This window comes from Marmota flaviventris, chromosome 13 (assembly GCF_047511675.1).
Source record: "Marmota flaviventris isolate mMarFla1 chromosome 13, mMarFla1.hap1, whole genome shotgun sequence".
NCBI classification, from domain to species: domain Eukaryota; kingdom Metazoa; phylum Chordata; class Mammalia; order Rodentia; family Sciuridae; genus Marmota; species Marmota flaviventris.
The window spans coordinates 40,528,000-40,551,846 of record NC_092510.1 but is presented as its reverse complement, the minus strand read 5'-3'; the positions used below and the strand labels follow the sequence as shown (position 1 = coordinate 40,551,846).

The window sequence follows — 23,847 nt, the reverse complement described above, 5'->3', positions numbered from 1 at the left end:
CCTTTCTGCAAAGCCCACCCAGGTGGAGAATATCATTAGATCCTTCCCCTGCTACCAACCACAACTCCATACATACCAAAATATGAAATCTATTTGTTGGCAGGGAGAATCTACCATGGGTCCTGAGTATTTCTGTACATGGTTACTGGGTAGCCTTTATCAAATCCGTTCTTAGAACTGTGTTTGCAGCAAATATTCTTGAGAGATGAAGTAATGTCTCCAGGTAGAAAAAAGAACAGTCTTGCTAAAACAAAAGAGGTGGAGTTTCCAAATTATGCACTGCATTTAGACGGGCCCCTTCATGTCCACTGTGGGACTTGTGAGATAGGTGCTATCAATATAAAAAAGAAGCTCATGCTGCTTTCTGTGCTGAGTCTAACAGTTCTCTGTTTCTGACCCAGGACTTTCATGTCTTCTTCTAGCATCCATGAAACAGTAATCAACCTTATCAGCTTATGCACAGGTAAAATCCCAGATGCTGACTTCATTATACTTAGACCTTTAAATCAGGAGATCTTACTTTTTTTTTTTTTTTTTTGTGATTCTTTCACTGCATTTCACTAAAGGTTTGATATTCACTGAACCAATTACAACACTGGGAAGGAGATCTTACGTTTTTACATTATAAACACCAAAGGAACAAAACACGCATCTTGAATTTTCTTCTGGAGATAATAAAATTTATATCATAGGGCTGTTATAAGAATAAAATATAGTATGGCACACTTGGTATATAGAAGACATCCAAAACACCCAATAACTGCTCAACCCCAACACCCCAGCTACCCATTCCTCATACACACCATGAACCAGATGAGAAAAAGCATATGTTCATGATAGCAATCCAGTCAGAAGACAACAGATAAAATGGTCTACTATACCAACTTCAGACATTTGCATGGCACTGCAGGACACATAAAGAGCTCCCACACATATTGTTGCATTTAATCCCTACAATAGATACCACGGTCAAAGAGGTGGGTCCTTGCAAAAAGAAAGGTAACGGATTCCACAGGTCTGGAAGATAGCTGCAGCCCAGAAGTCCATGAATGTGAGCTGAAAAAGTACAGAATGCTTCTGTGATACTGATTTAGAAGCGTGATCATGTCTTGAGGACACTGTTCCTCTAGGTCAGCCAGGGAACATGTACTTCGACCAGGCCTCCAATGAATGTCAATGCCACTGAAGAAATAACTGGAATCCACACAGCAGAGAGATGCCTTTTATTTGCATATTGATATTTTAGTAGGAAATCCTTACTATAAGTGGCTATCCTGCTCTGGATCAATACATGTGGACTTAGTCCCTTTGGTGTCTTTGGCAGCTTCTGTAGGTAATGGGGCTTTATCTTGTGACAGTATCACTTGAGAGTCTTGCTAAGGTTGGAGAAGCCAATGCCCACACAGGTCATCAGCACTTTATCCCCACCTTTAAGTTCTTCACCACACGGCTTGGTTTCAATTTTAAACATAATCTGGAAAAAGCTCTTCAAGTGCCGCAAAAATTCTATCCTAAAAACAAACAAACAAAAAAGGGATTTATTTTTTTAAATTTCTCCTCTCCCTCCCCATACCTAGAATTCAAATTTTTAATTTTCAGACCAAATACAAAGACTGAAATTAAGAGTTTCTAATCGAGCAGTATTTACTTATAGCCTACTAATTTCCAAAAAGGATTTAGCTTACAGAGATGCACACAAAACAAGTTTAATTGAAAAAACAAAAGTTAATCCATGACATCCACAACAAATAAACCATTTAGTCCTACATTTTCGTTAGAGTGTGAACATATGGTGATAATTCTGAGTGGTCCATGCAGACAGAAACATGTAATTCAATGATTCACAGCATCATGATGTGAAAGACAAGCAAAATGATTCTTTCTGGTGTTTTTAGATAAGTTCTCCTTTCATTCCCCAATAATTCCCCTCTGTTTACTCAACAAATATTGAGTGCCTACTACTACATGCAGGCATTGTTCTTGATGCTAGGGAAGGTTGTGGCCACCTGAAAAGATGAAAATAAAAATTCTTCCCTCATGAAGATTTTGATCCAATAGTACAGACAAGATAAATAAATTCAATATTTTTGAAAAGTACAATGGTAATTTAAATAAAGCAAACAACACAGATGGGGAAGATATTGGTATAACTGTATTTATGCATATTTGACAGAAGGCAATATTTAATAATGTGGTCATGGAAGAGTTCACAATAAACATGGCAAATAAGATTCAGGAGGTTGTTTCTTATAATCTCACTAACACAGAGTGTTAACAGCATCCCAAGATGACTTTGGGAATGGCAATTCTGTAGGCAGTGTGGGCATACAGGCCTCTAAAGGGATGCCCTCTATGAGGTGACGCTGCAGATTCAGCACTAACTCATTGAGCCTGACTATAAGACTCACCTGGAGAGGTCATTAAACCTGTGTTCTGATCAACTTGCAATCAAAAGGGAACAGGTGTCCATGTGGAAGAGCCCTGAGTCACAAACAGGCAAAAACTTGCCTTCCCCACCCTCTTACCAAGAAAGCTATTATTAGTAAGCATGCCTGGCAATTCTTATCAGGCAAGTTTGGGAAACACTGGTTTGGGGAAGAATAGTGGCATTAGCTTCTTTAATGAATATCACAGAAAACCTGTACTATGCTGCCTTCCTATCAAACTACCCAAATTCCATGTCCCATCCAGATAATTCTCAACCTTCACTGTACATGGAATCACTTCAGGGGCTGTAAAAATGCTGATCCTAGACATGTAGACCAGTGGAATAGAGTCAAGAAAAAAATACATATTTAAGGGCAATTTGATAATTCAATTGGGAAAGAATGATCTCTTCAAAAATGCTGTGGAAACAACCAGATACCCACAAGCAAAAGAATGAAGTTGACCCTTCCTCATTTCACAGAAAAATTAACTCAAATGGATCAAAGACCAAGCTGTAATTGCTAAAAAGATAAAACTTACCAAAAAGGGGGGGGGGGGTAATAAATCTTCATTATTTTTTAAAAAAAATTTTTTAGTATATTTTTAGTTGTAGTTGGACATTTATTTATTTAGTGGTGCTGAGTATCTAACACAGTGCTTCACACGTGCTAGACGAGCACGCTACTGTTGAGCCACAACCCAAGCCCCTTCGTTACTTTTTTTTTTAAATAATTTTTTAGTTGTCAATGGAATTTATTTTTATTTATTCATATGTGATGCTGAGAATCGAACCCAGTGCCTCACACATGCTAGGCAAGCGCTCTACCACTGAGCCACAACACCAGCCCCCCTTCATTACTTTTTGCTAGGCAACAGTTTCTTAAGTATGACACCAAAAGCACAGCAATAAGAGAAAAAAATAGATGAAATGAATTTCACAGAAATTAAAATCTTCTGTGCACCAAAAGACAATATCAAGAAAGTAGAAAAACAACCTACAGGATGAAAGAAAATATCTGCAAACCATATGTCTGATAGGATCTGGTATCCAGAATATTCAAGATCTTTTTCAACTCAATAGTAATTTTGTTAAAAAAATTAAAAACTAAAAGATGGAAAAGAGATCTAAATAAATATTTTCTTTAAAAAGACATACAAATAGCTAGTAAACATATGAAAAGATGCTTAACATCATTTGTCATTAGAGAAATGAAATCAAAACCATTATAAGCTGGGTTCAGTGGCACACACCTCTAATCCCATAGGCTCAGGAGGCTAGGGCAGAAGGATCGCAAGTTCAAACCCAGTCTCAGCAAAAGCAAGGCACTAAGCAACTCAATGAGACCTATGTCTAAATAAAATACAAAACAGGGCTAGGGATGTGGCTCAGTGGTTAAATGCCCCAGAGTTTAATCCCCAGGACAACCCCCCCTGCCACCAAAAAAAATCCACTATGAGATACCACTTCATACCAAACAGGACGGGTACACTAAAGTCAGACAATAACAATAATGTGGGTGAGGAAGTAAAGAAATTAGAATCCTCACACACTGCTTGTAGGAATGTAAAATGGTACAGCTGCCATGCAAACAAACTGGTTGTTCTTCCAAATGTTAAACAAAAGGCTACCATATGACATAATAATTTCCCTCTGAGGTATGTACCCAAGAGCAATGAAAACAAACCCACCACCTCCCCCACTTTGTCCTAGGGAAAAACAAAAACTCATACACAAACGTTTATAACAGCATTAGTTACAATAATCAAAAAGTAGAAACAACCCAAAAGCTCATCAGTTGATCAATAGAAAAATAAAGTGTGACTATTATTCACATTTTAAAAATTTTATTTAAATGTTTTTATTCAGATAAAAATGTTTTTTTATTTCAATAAAATGTTTAAATGATTTATTTTAAATAAAATAAAATGGAATATTATTCAGCCATAAAAAGAAACAGTACTAACACATGCTCAACATGGATGAACGTGAAAGTATGTTAAGCAAAAAAATGCCAATCAAAAAGGACCACATACTGTATGGTTCTATTTATATAAAATGACCACAACAGGCAAATCTATTACAAAGGCAGAAAGTAGATTAGTGACTGCCTGGGGTTGGGAAGAGTGTAAGGTTGACAAGTGACCACAATTGGGCACATGGTTTTTCTTCTGGGGGTGATGAAAATGTTCTAAATTTAGGTTGTGGTTACACAACTCTGAATCTGCTTTTAAAAAAAAAAAGAAAAAAAAAAACTATTAAATTATACACTCTAAGTGTAAACTGCATTGTATGTATATTTCAAAAAAGTTGTTCATAAATAAATACATATCAGGCTGGGGTTGTGGCTCAGTGGTAGAGCGCTTGCATAGCACATGTGAGGCACTGGGTTCGATCCTCAGCACCACATAGAATAAATGAAAAAAAAATTAATAAATAAATACATATTTATGAAGTAAAAAAAAAATACTGATTCTGGTTCTCAACCCTACTCAGTCTATACCAAACTAAATATAAGTCTACTGCAATTATTTTTCCTCCCTCTCTGTGCCTCTGATCTAGTCAAAGGAAGCAAAAGGCAACAAGGAGGAAAGAACGTCATCCTGTCTGGCTGAAAATGACCAGTGTGTCGGGGCAAAGGGACAAACCAGCAACTACCCTGGAACACCAGAGCTCAGGTGAGTGTACAAGCCCACAGAAAGCGCTCCACTTCTTTTCATTCCCTTCCACCCAGGAATGTACAGCCTCACCTTCATCTTTAAAATAGCATCAACTCTTCCTATGAAGCATTCCTTAGTCAACAATGCCTACCCTACGGGATTTCCCCTCCCCTCTGGGGTTTCCCCAGCATTCTGTTTCTGGTGTCTAATTAAATGCTTACATACAGTTCTGTCCATAACTGTCCCCTCTCCCTTTGTAAATTATATAAAAGCATCAGTGACCTACCCTATAGATGGAATCCATTATACCTGCTAGGCACTATCTAAGTCCTCAATAAAAAGGCACTGAATAGAATTTAGGAGTTATGGGTGATCTTGAGAAATGACTTCCAACATTTTTGGCAATTAAAGGAAACCAGTTCTCCCCCTGCTGGCTTTTCTGTCTTCCTAACCAATTGAAATTTCTCCCCCCTCTCCATTCATCCCATCACCTCCCTCACCCTGTCCTAGGGAAAAAGAAAACAAACACATCAAACCCATACATAAACAGGCCACATCTGTGGGCCAAGCTTCCAGCTGGCAGCAACACAGAAAAAGCCAGCCGTCTCACCCACTCATCTGTATTCCAAGGAGAAAACAGCTTGTTCTCTCTTTCACTGCTGCTGTGGACTAACATAGGCCCGGGGCTCTCTCTGCTCCCAGGGCCTTACCCAGCCTACTTCACTCTGAATCATTTAACTGTGCTTGAAAAGCCAGACACCTTCCCCAGCTGGCAGAACTCCTGAGGGGCCTCAGCTTGCTTGATCTCTTGGAGGAGGATGGGAGAAACAGGCTTGGGTATGCAGGACTATGTATTTACAGCTCTGGGGTATTTGTAGCCTTTGGAACAGTTAGAGAAAGCAAAGTCGGTTTGACTTTTTACATAATGTTCTGCCAACCTCTCTGCCTGTCTAAGGCTGTAGAAGAAACTGGATTAAGGTACATTTCAGAATGTCTTTCCCCCAATCTCCAATCCATTTTCCCTAAGTCTCCAGTAGCTGGAATATTAAATAGCAAAAATGCTTAGAAGCTGAGAAATGACCAGGGATGATGGTAAATTCCAACAAACAGCCTTCTTAGGAAAATGGAAACCAAGAGAAGAACAAACTCACCCAGATCTGCATGCAGATGAACAAAGCCTGAACCGGTGCTGCTTCCAAACCCTTCTCCACAGCCCCAGGCTGCCTCCCCATTCACAACACTTCTTTTTCCTTTGCTCTCACAGCACATACTGCAGACTCACACTTCGTAGGTACAACCACATGGCAGGACAAAGGGACCTACAACACACTGTGGGCAACACTGCCCTTCAACTGATGACCACCTGCACAGTGCTGTTGGTAGCCTTTCAGTAGAGCCATTTTAGGCAACTGGAACTCAATGAAACTCCTGGGTGAAGGATTTTACTCCTGACTCGGAGAACTATGTCTGGAAAGAGGCTTTATTTTTTTCAGAGGTGATTTATTTTCAGAAAATAAAAAATGAAGTTTTCTATGCAAATCTCCAATCCATCTAACAAGCAGATTTTAGAGAATTCTGGAGCACAGACATAAATTTTCACATATTTTCAAAATGTGGGTTGTTCCCATTGCCATTACCACTGCTGGTCAACAGGCAAGGGCCATCAGACTCATGGCCATTAGCCCACTGAATCCCAATTATCCAAGACTTGCCAGGTCCTGCCCCTTAGAAACAACCCCTCTTACCAGGACTCCTGAAGAATGTTAGCGAAGGGAAAGCAATCATGAGCTCAGCTTTTTCTTTGGCAGTTCCACAGACACAAACTATGACAGAAGGCCCTGCCTCTTGCTCCACCAAACCACTCAGTTTCCATGATACTTGGATATAGGACAGATAAGAGTTGGGGTTAGCCACAACACAGGTATGTAAGGCATTATTCAAGAGGTTAAGGAGAAAGAACTGGGAGTAGGAAAAGAAATCTGCTGTAGTCATTACATGGCAGCTTTTAAATATATTGGTGGTGTTTTTTTTCTGCCGATAACAGTGTTTCTGAAGCTTATCTAACATCAACTCCAAGAATGAAATTATTACTTCAGGAAACAGAACAAGGCAGGCTGCATTGTCGAGACTCACAGTTCCAAACAGAGTTTGGCCAGGATCAGGCCACGATGTCTCCTTTTTCATCTGAAAAGTAAGGGCATTACATGTTTTTTACTACATGCCAAATATGTTCTGAGGCTCAAACATTAACAAAGGTGATAGAGCATCACAACATTTGTAAAGCACTTCATAAATGTAAGGGAAAGGGTATTGTGTGAGCACCCAGGAACAGTGAAGCTTCTCAATCTGTTGATCTTCATTTGCTGTGCTTCATTCTGAGCGGGTCAAGCAGCCTCATCGCAAGAGTTTAAAAATGATGAGGGGCTCGAGCTCCCTAGCACTTCCACAAGTAACGGGAAGAAGTTATTTGTCAGAGTTAAGAAAAAAACTAAGCGGCATGATCTATTTTAGACTTCCAACTAAAGATAGGATATAGTTTTACAGCAGAATTTGAAGCGAAGACTCTCATGGCACCCTGCCTCAGGCAAAGGGCTGGGAGTCCAATAATGGATAGAATCCCAGCTCTTACATAAGAGCACAGTGATTAAAGGAAACAGGAACTCCAGATAGAGCTGTTCTGATCTAAACCCCACTTCCTGTCTGTGTGACCCTGGAACATGACATGACCTCTGTGTGCCTCAATCCCATCACTTGTAAGATGATGCATATAGTAGCAGTACCTATTGTTGTTGTTGTTGTTTTAACCCACCCCCATAGGATTATGCTGAGAACTGAGTGAGTAAAACATTATTTGAAGGCTGAGGATTTAAGTGGTACAGTGTTTCTCTACAATGCACAACCCTGGGTTCAATCCCCAGCACCACAAAGAAAAAAGAAACAAAACAGTATCTGGCTCACAGTAAGCGCTGTTTTTTTTTTTTTTTTTAAATAAACCTCTACTTTACAGAATTCGTGGGAATAGTAAATAAGATACACATAATTTGCTTAGTAAGAGGACTACAGGAAGTTACTCATGTTTAAAAATCAATGGATATAGATTTGTAGGTAGATGAGTAGACAATTTGCTGCTGACTTCAGTCCTGGGATTGCCCAAAGCAAGTTTACCTCCTAGTGTTCAAAGTGACCTGACTAGGAGAATAGACTAGGGTAGGGCGAGGAGGTGCCCAAGCAGGAACCTTGGTAATAGAACTGACTATCTCCTCAGGAATGTTGCCAGGAGCACTAGCTACCTGACCTCACTTAGGCCTCACTCCCTTTCCATGAGCCTAGGATTTCAGAACCATTCATCTTATCTATAGAGCCTGGCTTATAGATGCTGAACATCACACCAACGGTCCCCCAAACACTCTGTGGCAAATCCAGAACTTGCGGCTGGACTCCAAGGCCTGGCATAGGCATTCACAGAGAACTTTGGTAACCTCAGTCACCTGTCACAATTTCTAAAAGTACTAATTAAGATGTTTATTGGTATGTATTTTTCTTGCTGCTAATCCAACTTTTAAATTAAGTATAAATCCTCCCCTAAACTATAAAATGAAGCTTTTTAAGTACAAGAGTAGAACCAGTGTCACCAATTTTAAACTACATTTTAAAAAACAAAAACCAACAACAACAACAAATTTAACACAAATAGATTCTCCATATACCAGTGTGTAATCCAGTACTATTTTACTCTGATGAAAAATAATCTCTCTTGCCTTCCTTGAGAATTTCATATGTAGACTTACTTTTTGGACTAGTACAATAAAACTATCAACAGTAACCTCCCTGAGCAAGAGAGTGAGAAAAGAAAACAGGAGGGATACAGATATCTTACTTTCCAGGAAGGGACTGAAAGTAGCACTGAAAGAAAAAATACCCTTCTTAATCCCAGTGTTCTGTAAATAGACATTTAAAAAAACTACTTAAACAAAGCAAAATATATGCAAACTGCCAGAAGAAATACATTTTTTTAAACCAATGAAGATGTTGCTTCTGGTTTTCTTTAGAATTGTGAGGTTTTCCCAAACTGATTTCTATAACTTTAACTGAACATAAAAAATCTATGTGAACTAGGGAACACCTGTAATCCCAGCTACTCAGAAGGCAGAGTCAAGTTCAAGGCCGGCCTGGGTAACTTGGGGGAGACTCTATCTCAAAATGAAAAATAAAAAGGCTGGGCATGTGGCCCAGTGGAAAAGCACCCCTGAGTTCAACCTGCAGTACTGCAAAAGAGAAAAATGAATGAATGAGAGAGATACTTTGGTCTCCAAAACTCTTGACTCCAACTAGAATAAACTATTCCCTCTACCATGATGGTACTGACAATGGATTCCCCTATTGGTACTGAAAATGGGCTCTGCCCCATTTTACCCTTGACTGTCCTCATAAGTAGGATGTTGACTATGCCAATAAGGTTCTACCTTTACCATTCATCACTATGGGCCACTGGAGCCTTCCACAGTAATTAAAGGCAAAAAGTATCCAAACACAAACAGAGCTTTCTTGAAAATAAATTCTCTATTCCCTCTCTGTACTAGCTTATCAAAAAGAAGAGAGGCTGCCATTCCTACCCCAAAACAGAGCCCTCTGCATGAATCCCTGGGAGGCAGGTAAAGCAGAGGAAGAAGAATGTGTCCAAGTCACAGGCCAGGTCTCAAAACACATAATCTTACAATCTGTCATACTCCTTTCAGAGCAGACCACTGTCTTCCTGAACATGCAGTAATTTAGGCAAGGTTTCTGGAAGACAAGACACTGCATTAATGTTTGGTGAAGGATGTGCTGAGAAGGATGCAGGAACCTTTAAAAATGTCTAGTCACTTACTTACTTGCCAAATTCCTTTTCTTTTCTTAAAATACAGTATGTTGTTTGTTTGTTTTTTTAGGTCTTTTTTTTTTTTTATTGGTTGTTCAAAACATTACAAAGCTCTTGACATATCATATTTCATACATTTGATTCAAGTGGGTTATGAACTCCCATTTTTACCCCGTATACAGATTGCAGAATCACATCGGTTACACATCCACATTTTTACATAATGCCATATTAGTAACTGTTGTATTCTGCTACCTTTCCTATCCTCTACTATCCCCCCTCCCCTCCCCTCCCATCTTCTCTCTCTACCCCATCTACTGTAATTCATTTCTCTCCTTGTTTTTTTTCCCATTCCCCTCACAACCTCTTATATGTAATTTTGTGTAACAATGAGGGTCACCTTCCATTTCCATGCAATTTCCCTTTTCTCTTTAATTATCTTAAAATGTTTAATTATGCCAACCAGGAACTTCTTGGACAAAGCATGATTACTACAGAAGTATGATTTCATTGTATCTGTAGGCTTTTAATGATACTGATGGTAGATGACACCACTGTCCCTTTGGGAAAAGAATAAAAATATATGTCATGCTTTAGTTTTGATTAATAAAGCTTTGTATGGCAAAAAAAAAAAATTAAAAAAAAATGTCTAGTCACATCCTGGCCATCTCCAATGGTCTTAAAAAGATTGTTTAATCTCTGGAGCCAAACTGAAAAAAATCTCCAAAAGGAAAAAAACATTTTTTTTTTAGAAAAAAAATAAATAAAAACATATATTCCATGTTCACATAATGTTCTGCCAAAACCCATGCACAAGGACCGCATGCATTTTGGGACAAAAACTCTTTGCTGTGTAAGCTGTGAGGCCTTCTGCTGCCCCTGAAGCAGAGCCTGGGAAAGCAGCAAAGACGCTATCTTAAAAAGTAGATTGGGCTTGGGGCAGTCACACAGCTATGTACCACTTCTAGCAAAATTTTGATGAAAAGTGAATATCTGCATTTAGGGTGCTATATTCCCAGCCTTCACCTCCTCTTCAATGCTTCACCATGTCTATTTTAGCAATGTTGACTACTGGTGTTAGCATGTCGTTTAGGATTACTCAATTTCAGGTTTCCTGTCCCATGAAATATTTTACACAAGTTATCAGGAGATAATGTGCTGCTCACCAGTTCCCTTTTGTTAGTCATCCCCCATTGCTAACAGAATGCACTCTCTTCTATTTTCTTGATCCAAAAAGACCTTCCATCACTAACCCAAAAAATAAAAATAAAATAAAGCCTCCAAAAGAATCTCAGTCCCTTGGCTGTCATGCTCCCAAAGCTAGGACTCACTGCTGCACTGCCCTGTCATAGTTCTTGCCCTTTTCTCAACGTGATGGCACCACCATTCTTCAGTTATCACAGTACTGTACCTTTCAGATATACAGCATCGGTACCATGATAACCGAAAAAGGACAGTTCAGTCTCATATCTAGCTGAGTATTCTCCCTCCCAACTTACCACCCACAGATGGACATATAATCATCATGAAGTACATAAGCACATGAGTATGCCAACTGAAGTCAAGTACTCCAATAGGATGTTTTCAGCAATCTCACTATTGATGGAAAATGCTTCTGGTACTGTGCTCTTCATAATTAGTCTTCTGACTAGCTTCTCTTTTTGTTTGCTTTCTTACCTCAGCAGTCAATTTCTGCTAGCATCCAACTGCCAAACTCCCCACTACAATTTCCTTAGTAGTCTAGTAATATTACTATAAACTTTGCCTTTCTTCATCATTTCTAGCCAGCTAATACCTATCATTTTGGAGAGAAGGACAGCCCATTTGAGGGACTTAAACTAAGAACAAAATCCAAACTATATAGAACCAGAAATTAACCTCTAAAATTGAAGCAAAATCTAAAGCACAGACAAAAGAAGAACTACTCAATAAATATCTTGTAACTTCCGTTACATGGAAATAAGTGGGTAAGAAGAGGAAGGCAGCAATCCTTGTATGTAAAAAAAAAACATCAGGGGCTGGGGATGTGGCTCAAGCGGTAGCGCGCTCGTCTCGTCTGGCATGCATGCAGCCCGGGTTCGATCCTCAGCACCACATACAAACAAAGATGTTGTGTCCGCCAAATACTAAAAAAAATAAATATTAAAAATTCTCTCTCTCTCTCCCTCTCTCTGTCTCTCACTCTCTCTTTAAAAAAAAAAAAAAAATCAGGTCATGAGCAGTAACTACCAGTTCATTTAAGCAGGTGGTCACATGATGGGCTATGCACAGGGCAACATTTCTATCATTTCTACAATTAGAAAATTAAACTGGACAGAATAATGAAGTTGAAAGAAAACAACTTACGTATAAGGAGAGAGTGGTCCTAGCAGAACTTTGGAAACATCCTGCTGTCCAAGGGTCATTAGCAATAGAGCCAGACTTTGATTTGTCGAGTCCACACATCCACCCTGTAAACACAAACACTTTAATGATTAATCATTATACAAACCAGAAAATGGAAAACCAGCAAAAGAAGGAATGAGGGAAAACCCAGAAACACTCAGAATGTTAGAATGTACTAAATAGGAGACTACAACGTTCAAGTAATAATAAAACAGAACACAGGTCTTATAAGAGTAAACCCTGTATCAACTAACATGAGGAAGTTAAACTAACAATTCAGCAAAGCAATTATAAAGCTGAGACAATCAGAATGGATAACATTCAAATTTCCTGAAGTCAATCTAGTGAAAAATGAAACTTTCCCTTGGTAACTGAATAGCAGTGAGACATCATTTTATTAAATATAAGGAAAAAAGGCAAATTCAAGGAAATATTCAGTTAATTTCAGAGTTAAGTGCATTATGTTTATATTTCTTCAATCTGTCACAAAACAACACAGTCAACCCGACATCAAAGCAGCTTTCCCTTTAAAGAACCCTACTCCTACACTTATTCCAACCACTCAGAATCTGCTGGTCATGCTCTTAATTCTCTTCTTCACTTCTTCCTGAGTGTCTTGAAACTGGAGAACTGTTACTGTCACATCCCTCCATACTTATTACTTATACATTATTTCCTCCCCATTTTCTTTCTTTTTTCTTCCAAATCAATAAGCAGAACAGGAATCTCTTCAAAAACTTCCTCCCAAGACACAGCTGCTTTGGTTGCCTTTCTTCTTTTGTTCATTTTCTCAATCACTTCAATTTGCTTCTAGGCATTACTGCTACTTAAACTTGTCTTAAAAATGTCTTAATTTCGGATCATTCTTTCAGGTTAACTTTAGTTGCAACAATTTAAACCTTATATTGTACACAGGGCATGTAGGATGACCTAGAATTTCTACCTATTTTGCACAGGTCACATGTGGCATGCTGCTGTCCCAGGTTAGACTCTGAATAGAATAAGTGGCCAGTCAGTACTGTTCATGGGGGACATTCCCTTCCTTTTTAATGCATGCAGGGTAGGAAATAAATCAGTTCTCAGGTACACTCATTTTCTGGCTGTCAGAGTTCATTTAGTAACCTTGACAAAAACATAGGAAATAAGGGGGGTTATCCTACTGCTAGTGTTAATTAAAATTTATTGCTCTTCCTCAATTACCTAATAAAGAATAGGGAACTATGTTTATCTCACTCAGCAAAATTTAGGACAAAAGTTCCTTTTCCAAACAAAATCAGAAATCTAACCAACAAAATTAATTCTGTTTTACGGATCTTGCTCCCTTTCATAATACTGCCTAAAATCAAACTGTTCTCTTCCGGCTCTGCTTCCTATCACTATGCTGTTATTGCACCATTCTCAACTGATTCTTATTAGATACTGGACCAATATTTTAATGCAATAAATATGTTAGGGTCCTTTGCAGGATACCAAGGAGGAAGTCATGGGAGCTACCAGATGCCAAGGCATGGGATAGGTTGCCTGCCACTTACCCAATACCAGAGGGAGGCTTTGGGAAGCAGGGACTTGAACTGTCCCTGAACAGATGAATAGGCTTTGGAGAGGAAGAGCAGGACAATGGGAAATAATGAGCCAGGGCCAGTGTGGAACAACCGTAGGGGGAAGGTGGGGTAGCCAGACCGAGGAAAGGCTTTCCTAACTGGGTTAAGAGTACTGACTTTATCTCAGGAAAGTGAGAAGCCAGGGAAGGTCCCTGAACATAGAAGCAAAGAGATCAACAGAGTGTTTGGAGGGATATTTAGACTGCAAAGGAGGCTGGAGAGGATTTAGAAAGGACTTCTCTGGGCCAGTGTCCATGTATAATCCAGGTCTGAGGTGAGGTGAGGTGGGATGGGATGGGCAGGACAGGAGGGAAGTTCCTGGAAGTCTGGTACAGAATCTAGGGGCTTAATAATCAATAAACAAAGGAATTGGGTCAGAGGCTTAAAATTTTGGTAAAAATAAGGAGCACCTTCAAAAGGGGTGGATTTTTATTACTCATTCAAATCATGTTGCATCACAGATCTGTAAAGAATTACTTTAAAAAGCATGAAGTATATTCTTTTACCAAGTAAAGATTATAGTCACACAAAGAAGTTTTCTTAATGATTAAAACAAAACAAATTTGGTCAAAAAATAACAAAATGGTTTAATAAAGCTCTTAAGTAGAGTAAAGGGAAAAAAAAAAAGGGGGGGGGGGGAGGGCCTAATCCAGATTGTTTGTTTTTCCTCTTGTGGACTGGTGGGCTGTGCTTTCACCCTGAGGCTCATAATTCATTCCAGCTGTGCCTGTGGGCTCCCTAAGACTGCTCTAAAATGTGACGCTTTCAATTCTCCTAAGGTCTACTAGAAAGGAAGAGAAAAGGGCCCATGGTCCAAGAAAGGGCTGGTCAGCCACCACAGGATCAGGTAAAGTAACCCTAAATAATTCAACAACGAGCTTGGGTACACACATATTACATGCATCTTTTTGCCTCTCACAATGTATAGATGGCAAATGTCACGAATTAATTAACTGGCAGATCAACCTCTTCATCACTGACTTTCAAACTTTTAGCTACTACCCATCTTTCAAAACTATCACCAAAGCTAGTAACAAAAAAATGAACTGATTTAGCACCAAAAATCTTGCAGCAGATCTTGACTGCATGAGACCTGTAACAGGACACTTCCTCCTTGAGGAGAATTTTACCTCCTTCCTCCACTATGGTCCCACTGTGAGACAAGAAGAGGGGGTGGAGCCACTGTCCACAGGGTACAGCTATAATCCTTTGTCTTCCATTTTTAATTAGATGAACATTATTACATAAATCCACTTAGGTCTTGGAAATTTTAATTAATTCTGAAACAGTTCATTCTCACTTATCTCACCTTGTGACCAATGAGATATTTTTCAAGAACACTGGCATAATCAGGGAAGCAGACTATGACAGTAAACTGTCTTTCACTGTAAGGCCTTTCAAGGGAGCAATACCCAGAATCCAGGCTCCTCTGCACTACAGAGATTAATAAACTGAACCAGTGGCAAAAGGTAGGATTAAAAGAAAAACAAAACCACCAGTGTATCCACTTAACTGATTTTATTTCACTGGCTCAGATGTGATTTTTGCTACTTTAAACAGGATACAACTTCCTTGGAGACCACAAAGATGACTAAAAACCAGAAAGAAATACATAAATAGTAAGATGGAAGCTCCTTAGATGGAAAAGAGAGAGAATTTACAAATATTAAACACCCTCCAACAGATTTTATATTCAAGATTGCTTGAAAATTTTGAGTGCAATCAGTCTCTATTCCTACATGGCAACAACTAAGGGAGATGACAGCCAAGCCATCTGGATTATGTTCTTACTAGTGTCTAGCCCAAAAATGTGGAGCCTACCATCCCTCAGAACCTGGCCTGCACTCTGCACATGTTGGGAAGGGTTTTGTCTTTTTGAGGCAGAACCAAGGCAAAAGAGAGTACAACTGATCAAAATTCTGGTACTAGGTTTATGACACTCTTCTAACCTAGTACATGGCATTTTGGAGAATGTACTTTTAGACAGCTGCATCTTATTCCTACTGCCATCATCTTCTCTTCCCTCACAATTTCTTCCCTTACTTTAGGTCACCTCAGCTATTTTGGGGAATCAATAAAAGTATATGCATGCTTATGTGCACATTGCATGCATGGATTAACACAGAAAGATGGTCACTAAGGCAGGTTGATCTGAGCTGTGTCCCATCAGCAGAGGTGCAGAAGCAAAGTGATAATCAGCTGAAGTCTGTCCTCAACGTTGTACTGTCTTTTCTTTGCCCCAGGTTCTCGTGCTTTCCAAAGCCCACCATGGTATGACACTGGCCTGCTTTCCCTAGACATTCATCTATGCTCTAGAATAGATTGTAAAATCCAACCTGCTGGCATTAATTTATACTGAATCAATGGTCACATGCAAAGCCAGATTTCCACTTTTTCTTGAAAATCCTGAATGCAAGGAGTCCCCATTCCCACATGGCAACAACTAAGGGAGATGATAGAATCTGTCTAGTCAGGGCAGTATACTAGTCACTAGTCTCACCTTACCTGCTTTATTTTTTTAACCTTCACTCTTTTGCCTATTCCAGTTCTTTCTCTGCCCCCATTAAAACTTCTTTGCTGTAGTTAATGCTAAATTGTTTGATAAATAGGTGCAGATTAACTCCTTGGCTTAAGCCCTTGGAGAACACCAAGAATGGGTGACACCAAACTGCTTTTCCCTGATTACTCTTCTCCTAGCACAAGCAGAGGATGAGGACATACCCTGTAGATTTCTTCGAGCAGAAGCCTGGCACAGTTCTTGCCAAGGTCCTCTGGAAGCACAGCTGCTCCTTGGCCCTGTGGGTTGGAGGCCAGTTCAGCACCGAGGAAGGTGCCATTGGTGGTCTCAGCAACCAGTGACAACCCAAAACCTGGAGACCTAAGGATTCAAAGACACAGACACTTAGTTGGTAAAGGTACATGGGCCAGCAAGTAGAGAACAGAAACATCTTTTGGATGGCACTGTGTCCTAAAGCTTCCTTCTGTTTGCATGAAGCATTAGAGTGCCTGTAGCTTACACTGGAAATAACAGATGACATAGTGAGGTCACACAAAGCAGAACTAGCAGAGGTGTAAGTTTGCATTGCTTTACCTCTTAGCCCTCCACTCCCTCCCCTCCTTAGCTGCAAAAGCTCTTACTGTGAGAGTTTGTAACAATCAACAGTACCTGATAACCTCAAGGGCTATCAGGTATTGAGTACCTACTTTCCGCCAGTTATGGAGCTAGGGGCTTTGCAAATAATACTTGTGATACTACAAACACTGCATATGAGCTATTATTATTTTAATTTTACAAATAAGAAAAATATTGAGATTAAGCAGTCTGAACCAAGTCCACAAATCTATACAGTGACTGAAATGAGTTCCAAATGCCCATCTTACAGACCCAAAAGCCCACAGAAGTTCTCCACCACAGCACTCACTCCAACCTATCACCAGCAGTCCAGGAGGCATATAGGCTCTGGAGACCACTGGTCAAAACTTTCCTTGAGAAACATCAGGCGTTTTTCCCAAAACGAAAATCATGACACAAACCAGACCGGGCCTAGATAAGACATACCTTTACATTTTTGTCCTCATAGGATAGCACTAAACTCAGAATTCAATTAATATAACCAAAGAGCTTGCACTGTGTTCTCTCTCATAATGTTTCTACCACCCAACAGCCAAACTCTAACATAACACCCTGCTTGTTCTGGACCACAGCAGACTCTTTCACTCATGTATCCAACAAGCATCTGAGGGAAAGCACCCACAGGCCAGGAACTGGGGGTACTGTGGTAAACACAAGAGTAGCAACAAGTTTAAACACACACATACACACACACACACACACACATACACACACACACAAAGCCAATGAAAACAACATTCCATAAACAATAAAAAAAAGTACCTTTTCTCAAAATTTTAAGACTTGGTACCTCAAATCTACTTTGCCTTTTAAGTAAAAGTGTTATCAAGAAAGATATAGTTCTCCCAACAGCAGTCACATGTGACTTGCAATCAACAACAAATGACCTGCTTTCTTCAACACAACTCAACATTGTTCATGAAGTACCTTCTGTTTGTCCAGCAGAAAACTAGCCAAAATTATTTGTTTGAGAAAAACTATTTATGACATTAATAAGGTTTTAAGTATACATGAGATCACGATGTGGAAGAACTATACTGATCAGTTATTTGAAAATTAAATTGTCACCAGGAGTGGTGGTGCATCCCTGTAATCCTGGGTATTCAGGAGGTTGGGGCAGGAGGATCACAAGATCAAGTCCAGCTTGAATAATTTACCTCAAAATAAAATTTAAAAAAGGACTGGGGATGTAGCTCAGTGTTTGCCTAGGATGTGTGAGGTCTTGAGTTCAATCCCCAGTTCCATAGGGGAAAAAAAAGAAACAAATAATTTCAATTAATTCAATCATCTAATCAGTCAATATTTAGTAACACCTGCTAAGAGAAAGGGGCACAACAACTTACCCACTTAAGCAAAGGCTCAGGGCACTCTGACTCATGTTTAACAAGCTAACATTACCCACCATCAGAAATGCCTAAAAATTCTAGCACGACCCCAAGTTGCCTTTGAGTCACTTGACCAGGAGGAGGAGGGTGATGGCACACAGCTTATCACAGAGGAAGTAGCATGCAAAAAAAAAACCCAGAAAAGAGAGGAAGGGAGACCCAGAAGACAGGCTGATACTGCTGCTTTAACCCACTGACCTGCATTTTCAAATTTTCCTTTCCATGTGAATTTTTTAAGGTGGTTAAATCAGTACTGTTCCACTTAGTTGTTTTCTTTGTTGATACTGGGGATTGAACCCTAGGTTAACCACTGAGTCACATCCCCAGCCCTTTTCATTTTTTATTTTGAGACAGGGTCTCATTAATTTGGTTAGGGCCTTGCTAAGTTTAAGTTGTAAGTCGCTTTGAACTTGCAATCCTTCTGCTTCAGCTTCCCAAATGCTAGGATTACAGGTATACACCACTTCACTCAGCTCACATAGTATATTAGGCAACTTTTAGTGAAAATAAAGAATATACATTGAGCTTTATGTATATTACTCTTATTTTCCCCTCAATTTGGGGTGGGTACATTATTGGGCCTAATTTATATTAGGTTGACAACGAAGCAAGCCATCAGGTGACCTGATTATCTGCATTGGTATAGATGAAAAGGAGAGCCTCCAAATAGGAAAGGGCTAGGAAACAAAGTATTTCCTCTGAGAGTGAAAATTGGTCACAGTGAACCGATACGCATGCTAGTCATAGCACTGACACAGACCACCAAAAATTGCCAGCCCTCTGGGTCCTGGACCATGGCCACAGAATAAATTCTCACTCATCTCTAATGGTAGATGATGTTAAATAAACTCACTCCTGTATTTGAACAAGCCAACTTGTGGATATTTCACTGAATTAGAAGAGAAAAATACACATCCATGACTTCATTAATTTTAAAACCAGAGAAAAAAGATCATCATTTGTTATCTCTAACTGGAAATTTAGAAAATTAAACACAAACTTAACTCATACATTGGTTTTATGTCATTTTGCAAATGGAGCATGGAGTCAATGACCCATGGATCTATATCATGTCCACATCTTGATTCATATGTAGTAAGGCTTCTTTCTACTCACTGTTAGCAAGCATGAAACTTGATCATGCACTAGGGTCAGCTGAGTCAGAGGCATTATTAAAAGCTCCACTATAGCTGGTAGCAGTCAGCATGGACTTCAGGCCTGCTCTGCTTCATTCCTGCCCACTTATTGCTAAAGCTATCAACCAGATTTAAAAAAAAAAAAAAAGGACTATCAAGATCAGGCCACTTGGACAGCTTCTGCAGCTACCTATCCTTCCCTAGCCCTCTGTAATCCTTCTCCAGAAAACAGCTTGACAACATAATTCCAGACTTACAGCCAAGATGGGAGTGGGGGAGGGACAGCAATAGCAGGCAGGCACTGTTTCTGTAGCAACTACCTTCAATGTGTAAGTAAAGAAAATATTATTGATGCTTGAGTAATAAATCAAAGTTTTGAAGACATCATTGACTTTCCCAACCCCCAGCTTTGCACAGAAATCCTTTCCCAACCCTGACCTCTGACACCACCACCTTTGTTGCTTTGAACTATGAGCCAACATCATATTTCTGAAATCACCTTCACCAAGGTCAAAGATCTTCACTCACACTTAACCCCTTTCCCCACCGTTCCTCTTTTCTTTTTGCTAAGTTAAAATAGACCTTAGGTGTGAAAAGGATCAGCTATCACTTAAGAAAAAGTTAACTTTGACCCACAATAACCAACTTCACACTATTTTTAGGAGACACAACCTAAAAACTTCAGATTCAAAATGTAATGATGCCATCGCTCACACTAAAATGATTCAGCAAAACAGAAAAACAAAACCCACAAAGAAATAAAGTAAATGTGGCAAAATACTCATTGCTAACTATAAGCAATAGGAAGCTATGCAGGTGTTCACTGTACTATTCCTTGAATTTTCTGTAGGCAATAAACAAAAATGGATTTAATTGCTTCCCTACCTTCCCAGTTTCTAAATACACAAACAAAACCCAAAACAGGCATTATGCAGATCATTTCTTTCTCTATTTACATTTTAATTTTCCTTCAAATTTTTTACTTTCTTTTTTTTTTTTTTAAATATTTATTTTTTAGTTTTCGGCAGACATCTTTGTTTTATGTGGTGCTAAGGATCGAACCCGGGCCGCACACATGCCAGGCGAGCGCACTACCGCTTGAGCCACATCCCCAGCCCCATTTTTTTTTTTAATATTTATTTTTTAGTTTTCGGCAGACATCTTCAAGTTTTTTTCTATTTTTTAAAATTTCAGTTTATATTTAGTTTTTTTACCAAAGGCTTTAAGTAAACTCAATTCAAATCTGCAATAACAACTTTCTCTGGATCTAGGTGTGTTGTTATTACAAATGGAGAAATAAGCTGACTTGCAGGTAAATGACAGAGAATTTTTTCCCCCTGTACTGTTATTTGTTCAGGGTGTAAGAATCTGTTCATTTTAAATTTTTGTTGGGCTAGAGTGTAGATGGCATTAAAGCCCAAATCACTTTTTATTAATAGATAGGTTTAATCCCCAACGGTTAAGAACTAGACCCTAAGCTCCTAGCCCTGGTCACTGGGATGTTTTCCAAGTGACAGTGACTCAGAAGTGCCTATTGGTGATAGAAGCAATAAGTTGGAAGGAAATTAATTCTGAAATAATTCTTCCCCTGCTACCCAACCTCAGAGCTGGCAGTTTTAACTTTACCCAGAAGAGACATGTAGCTACCAAAGGTAGTTACAAAAGTAGATTCCAAAATGAAGACACTTACTTCCCAGAGTTGACTCCTTTCATGTGATCTGTGTAAATATAGATATCAGGTATGAACTTGTTGAGGATGCCCCTTGCAGAATCCACGATCCTGTTTGCCATCTGAGGTGATACACGTACAGAGTACCTGCAATCTGGGGTTAAGGGTGTCATGTTCCTTGGGTTCCAGGATAGAAGAAAGTCAGTTCTAAAGCTGATAAAGTGTTTTGGAACTGTAATAACATACAGTTGTAACATAGTTTTCCAACTGTGTTTCATTGTTTAACTTTATAGTACCATAACTCAATTTTTTTTCATTATAATTATAAAAGGCTTAATTGGTCAAAATTAAAAAACATAAATTCAGGGCTGGGGCTGTAGCTCAGTGGTAAAGCGTTTGCCTTGCATGCATGAGGCACTGTGTTCAATACTCAGTACCACATAAAAATAAGTAATTTTTATGTGGTATGTGGCTCAAGCGGTAGCGTGCTTGCTTGGCATGCGCGGGGCGCTAGGTTCGATTCTCAGCACCACATAAAAATAAAATAAAGATGTTGTGTCCGCTGAGAACTAAAAATAAATAAATATTGAAAAATTCTTTTTTTCTCTCTCTCTTTAAAAAAAAAAAATAAGTAAAATAAAGGTCTATCATACCCAAAGGACTTAAAAACAGCATACTATAGGGAGACAGCCACATCAATGTTTATAGCAGCACAATTCACAATAGCTAAAGTGTGGAGCCAATTTAGATGTCCTTCAGTGGATAAACAGATAAAAAAAAAATGTGGCATATATATACAATAGAATTTTACTCAGCATTAAAAAAGAACAAAATCATGGCATTTGCAGGTAAATGGGGGATGACATTGGAGAAGATAATGCTAAGTGAAGTTAGCCAATCCCAAAAAAACAAATGCTGAATGTTTTCTCTGATATAAGGAGGCTGACTCATAGTAGGGTAGGGAGGGGGAACATGGGAGGAATAGATGAATATAGGGAAGAGGGGTGGGAGGGAAAAGGAGGGAGCAGGGGATTAGCAAGGATGGTAGAATGTGATGGACATCATTATCCAAAGTACATGTATGAAGACACGAATTGGGTGTCAACATATTTTATATAGAGATATGAAAAATTGTGGTATATATGTGTATTAAGAATTGTAATGCAAAAAAAGTACATGTATAAAGCATAAATTGGCATGAACAAACTTTATATACAGATATGAAAAATTGTGCTCTATATGTGTAATAAAAATTGCAATGCATTCCACTCCTGTGTGTATTTGAAAAAAAATAAATCAATAAAAGATTTAAAAATATCTATCAACAACTTATATAATATAATTTTTTTTAAATAAAAACATAAATTCAGAGACTGGAAAATATAAAACATGAGCTCTTCCATCCCTGCCCTCACCCTATTTTCTATTCACACCCCTCTATCTAGAAATGGCTCAACTCTAGGAGTGAAGACAATTGCCTCTCTGCAAGTCATGGGCCAGGTTCTCTTCAAGCTCAACACCTGAGAACACTTTTCTATTCTCTATCCATTCCCACTTCTGTAAGCAAGAAGTCTTTCTCTTAAGAACCTAAGGTCAGGACAGACACCACTCTGAGGCACACCAGGGCCAATTCCAACCCACCTCCTATATGCTGACAGGGAAAGCAAAAAATGTTTAATCAAAGAGCCAGATGAGTACTGTTTTTTTCAAACTTACAGATCCTATTGTTTCTATTATTTAAGAACTAATTATTCCATTTGTGTACGATACAGGCTCCTCCATCTGCTATGTTATGGTCAAAAATACTGATCCCTAGCACTTCCCAAAGGAGGCACCCCGAAAAGAAAGGAGGAAGATATTACTTAAGCAAGTAAAAGGCTGGTGCTTGAGGATGTGAAAACTGTTAGCTAAAATCAGACTTTATTACAGAGACTGGTTCTTCCCAACCCCACATGTCAAAAGTATTAAGCACTTTCAGGGGCAATATATGGTCAAAAGCTGACTGTATATGTAGGACTAAAGAAATTGAAAAATAATGTCACCTTCCCACCCTGATATGAACCACATGGCAAGTCCAGCACAAAAAGCAAGGTGCCATTCCAGCCTAGCTGTTCAAGAATTACTGTCAACAACACATTTAATTTTCATTTGAACTGTAAAAACAAAATGCTATACAAGGAACCTGACCTGGCGTTTACATCCCCCACCACCAACATCTGATTCATCCTGAACATTTTACTAACAGAGCAATCTCCCTTAGGCTGGTGAGTCTCCAAGTGATTCCTGACTCTTCAGGGTCCTTTGTAAGACTTTTCAATCTGCTCAGTATGTTCATCCCCAGCTTTGCACTATCACTCCCTACAACCCCCCATACACACATTCAAACTGTCCAAATTCTTCAGTGTGAACTGCCTTCTACCATTTTCCAGTCCAGAGTCCTCTCTCCTTCCCTCCCTCTCTCTCTCCTATAACCCTCCAGTCAGCACCCACCTGTGTTTTTCCCCTGAACTCACCATGTACCTCCTTTCACATGCACACATCTTGCTCTTGTTCTTCAGAAAGACCACATATTCCATAAGGCAGGAACTTTGATTC

General features: G+C 39.1%; 1 protein-coding gene across 3 annotated transcripts in view; it reads right to left on the bottom strand.

The window, feature by feature from the left end:
* Positions 1–1,208: 1,208 nt before the first annotated feature.
* Rcl1 (RNA terminal phosphate cyclase like 1) overlaps positions 1,209–23,847 on the bottom strand; it is a 73,612-nt gene continuing 50,973 nt past the window's right edge. Inside the window, exons 6-10 of one of the 3 annotated variants that reach the window (XR_011704096.1) lie at positions 21,274–21,399; positions 16,651–16,807; positions 12,290–12,393; positions 7,177–7,269; positions 1,422–1,511 (exon numbers count right to left, since the gene is read on the bottom strand). Coding sequence is in view for 2 of the 3 variants with exons in the window: in XM_027943072.3 (XP_027798873.1) it covers positions 1,361–1,511; positions 12,290–12,393; positions 16,651–16,807; positions 21,274–21,399 (538 nt within the window). In the remaining variant the exon portion in view is untranslated. Of the gene's footprint in view, positions 1,512–7,176; positions 7,270–12,289; positions 12,394–16,650; positions 16,808–21,273; positions 21,400–23,847 lie in introns of all 3 variants that reach the window. The other 2 variants (XM_071600611.1, XM_027943072.3) reach the window with 2 other exon arrangements.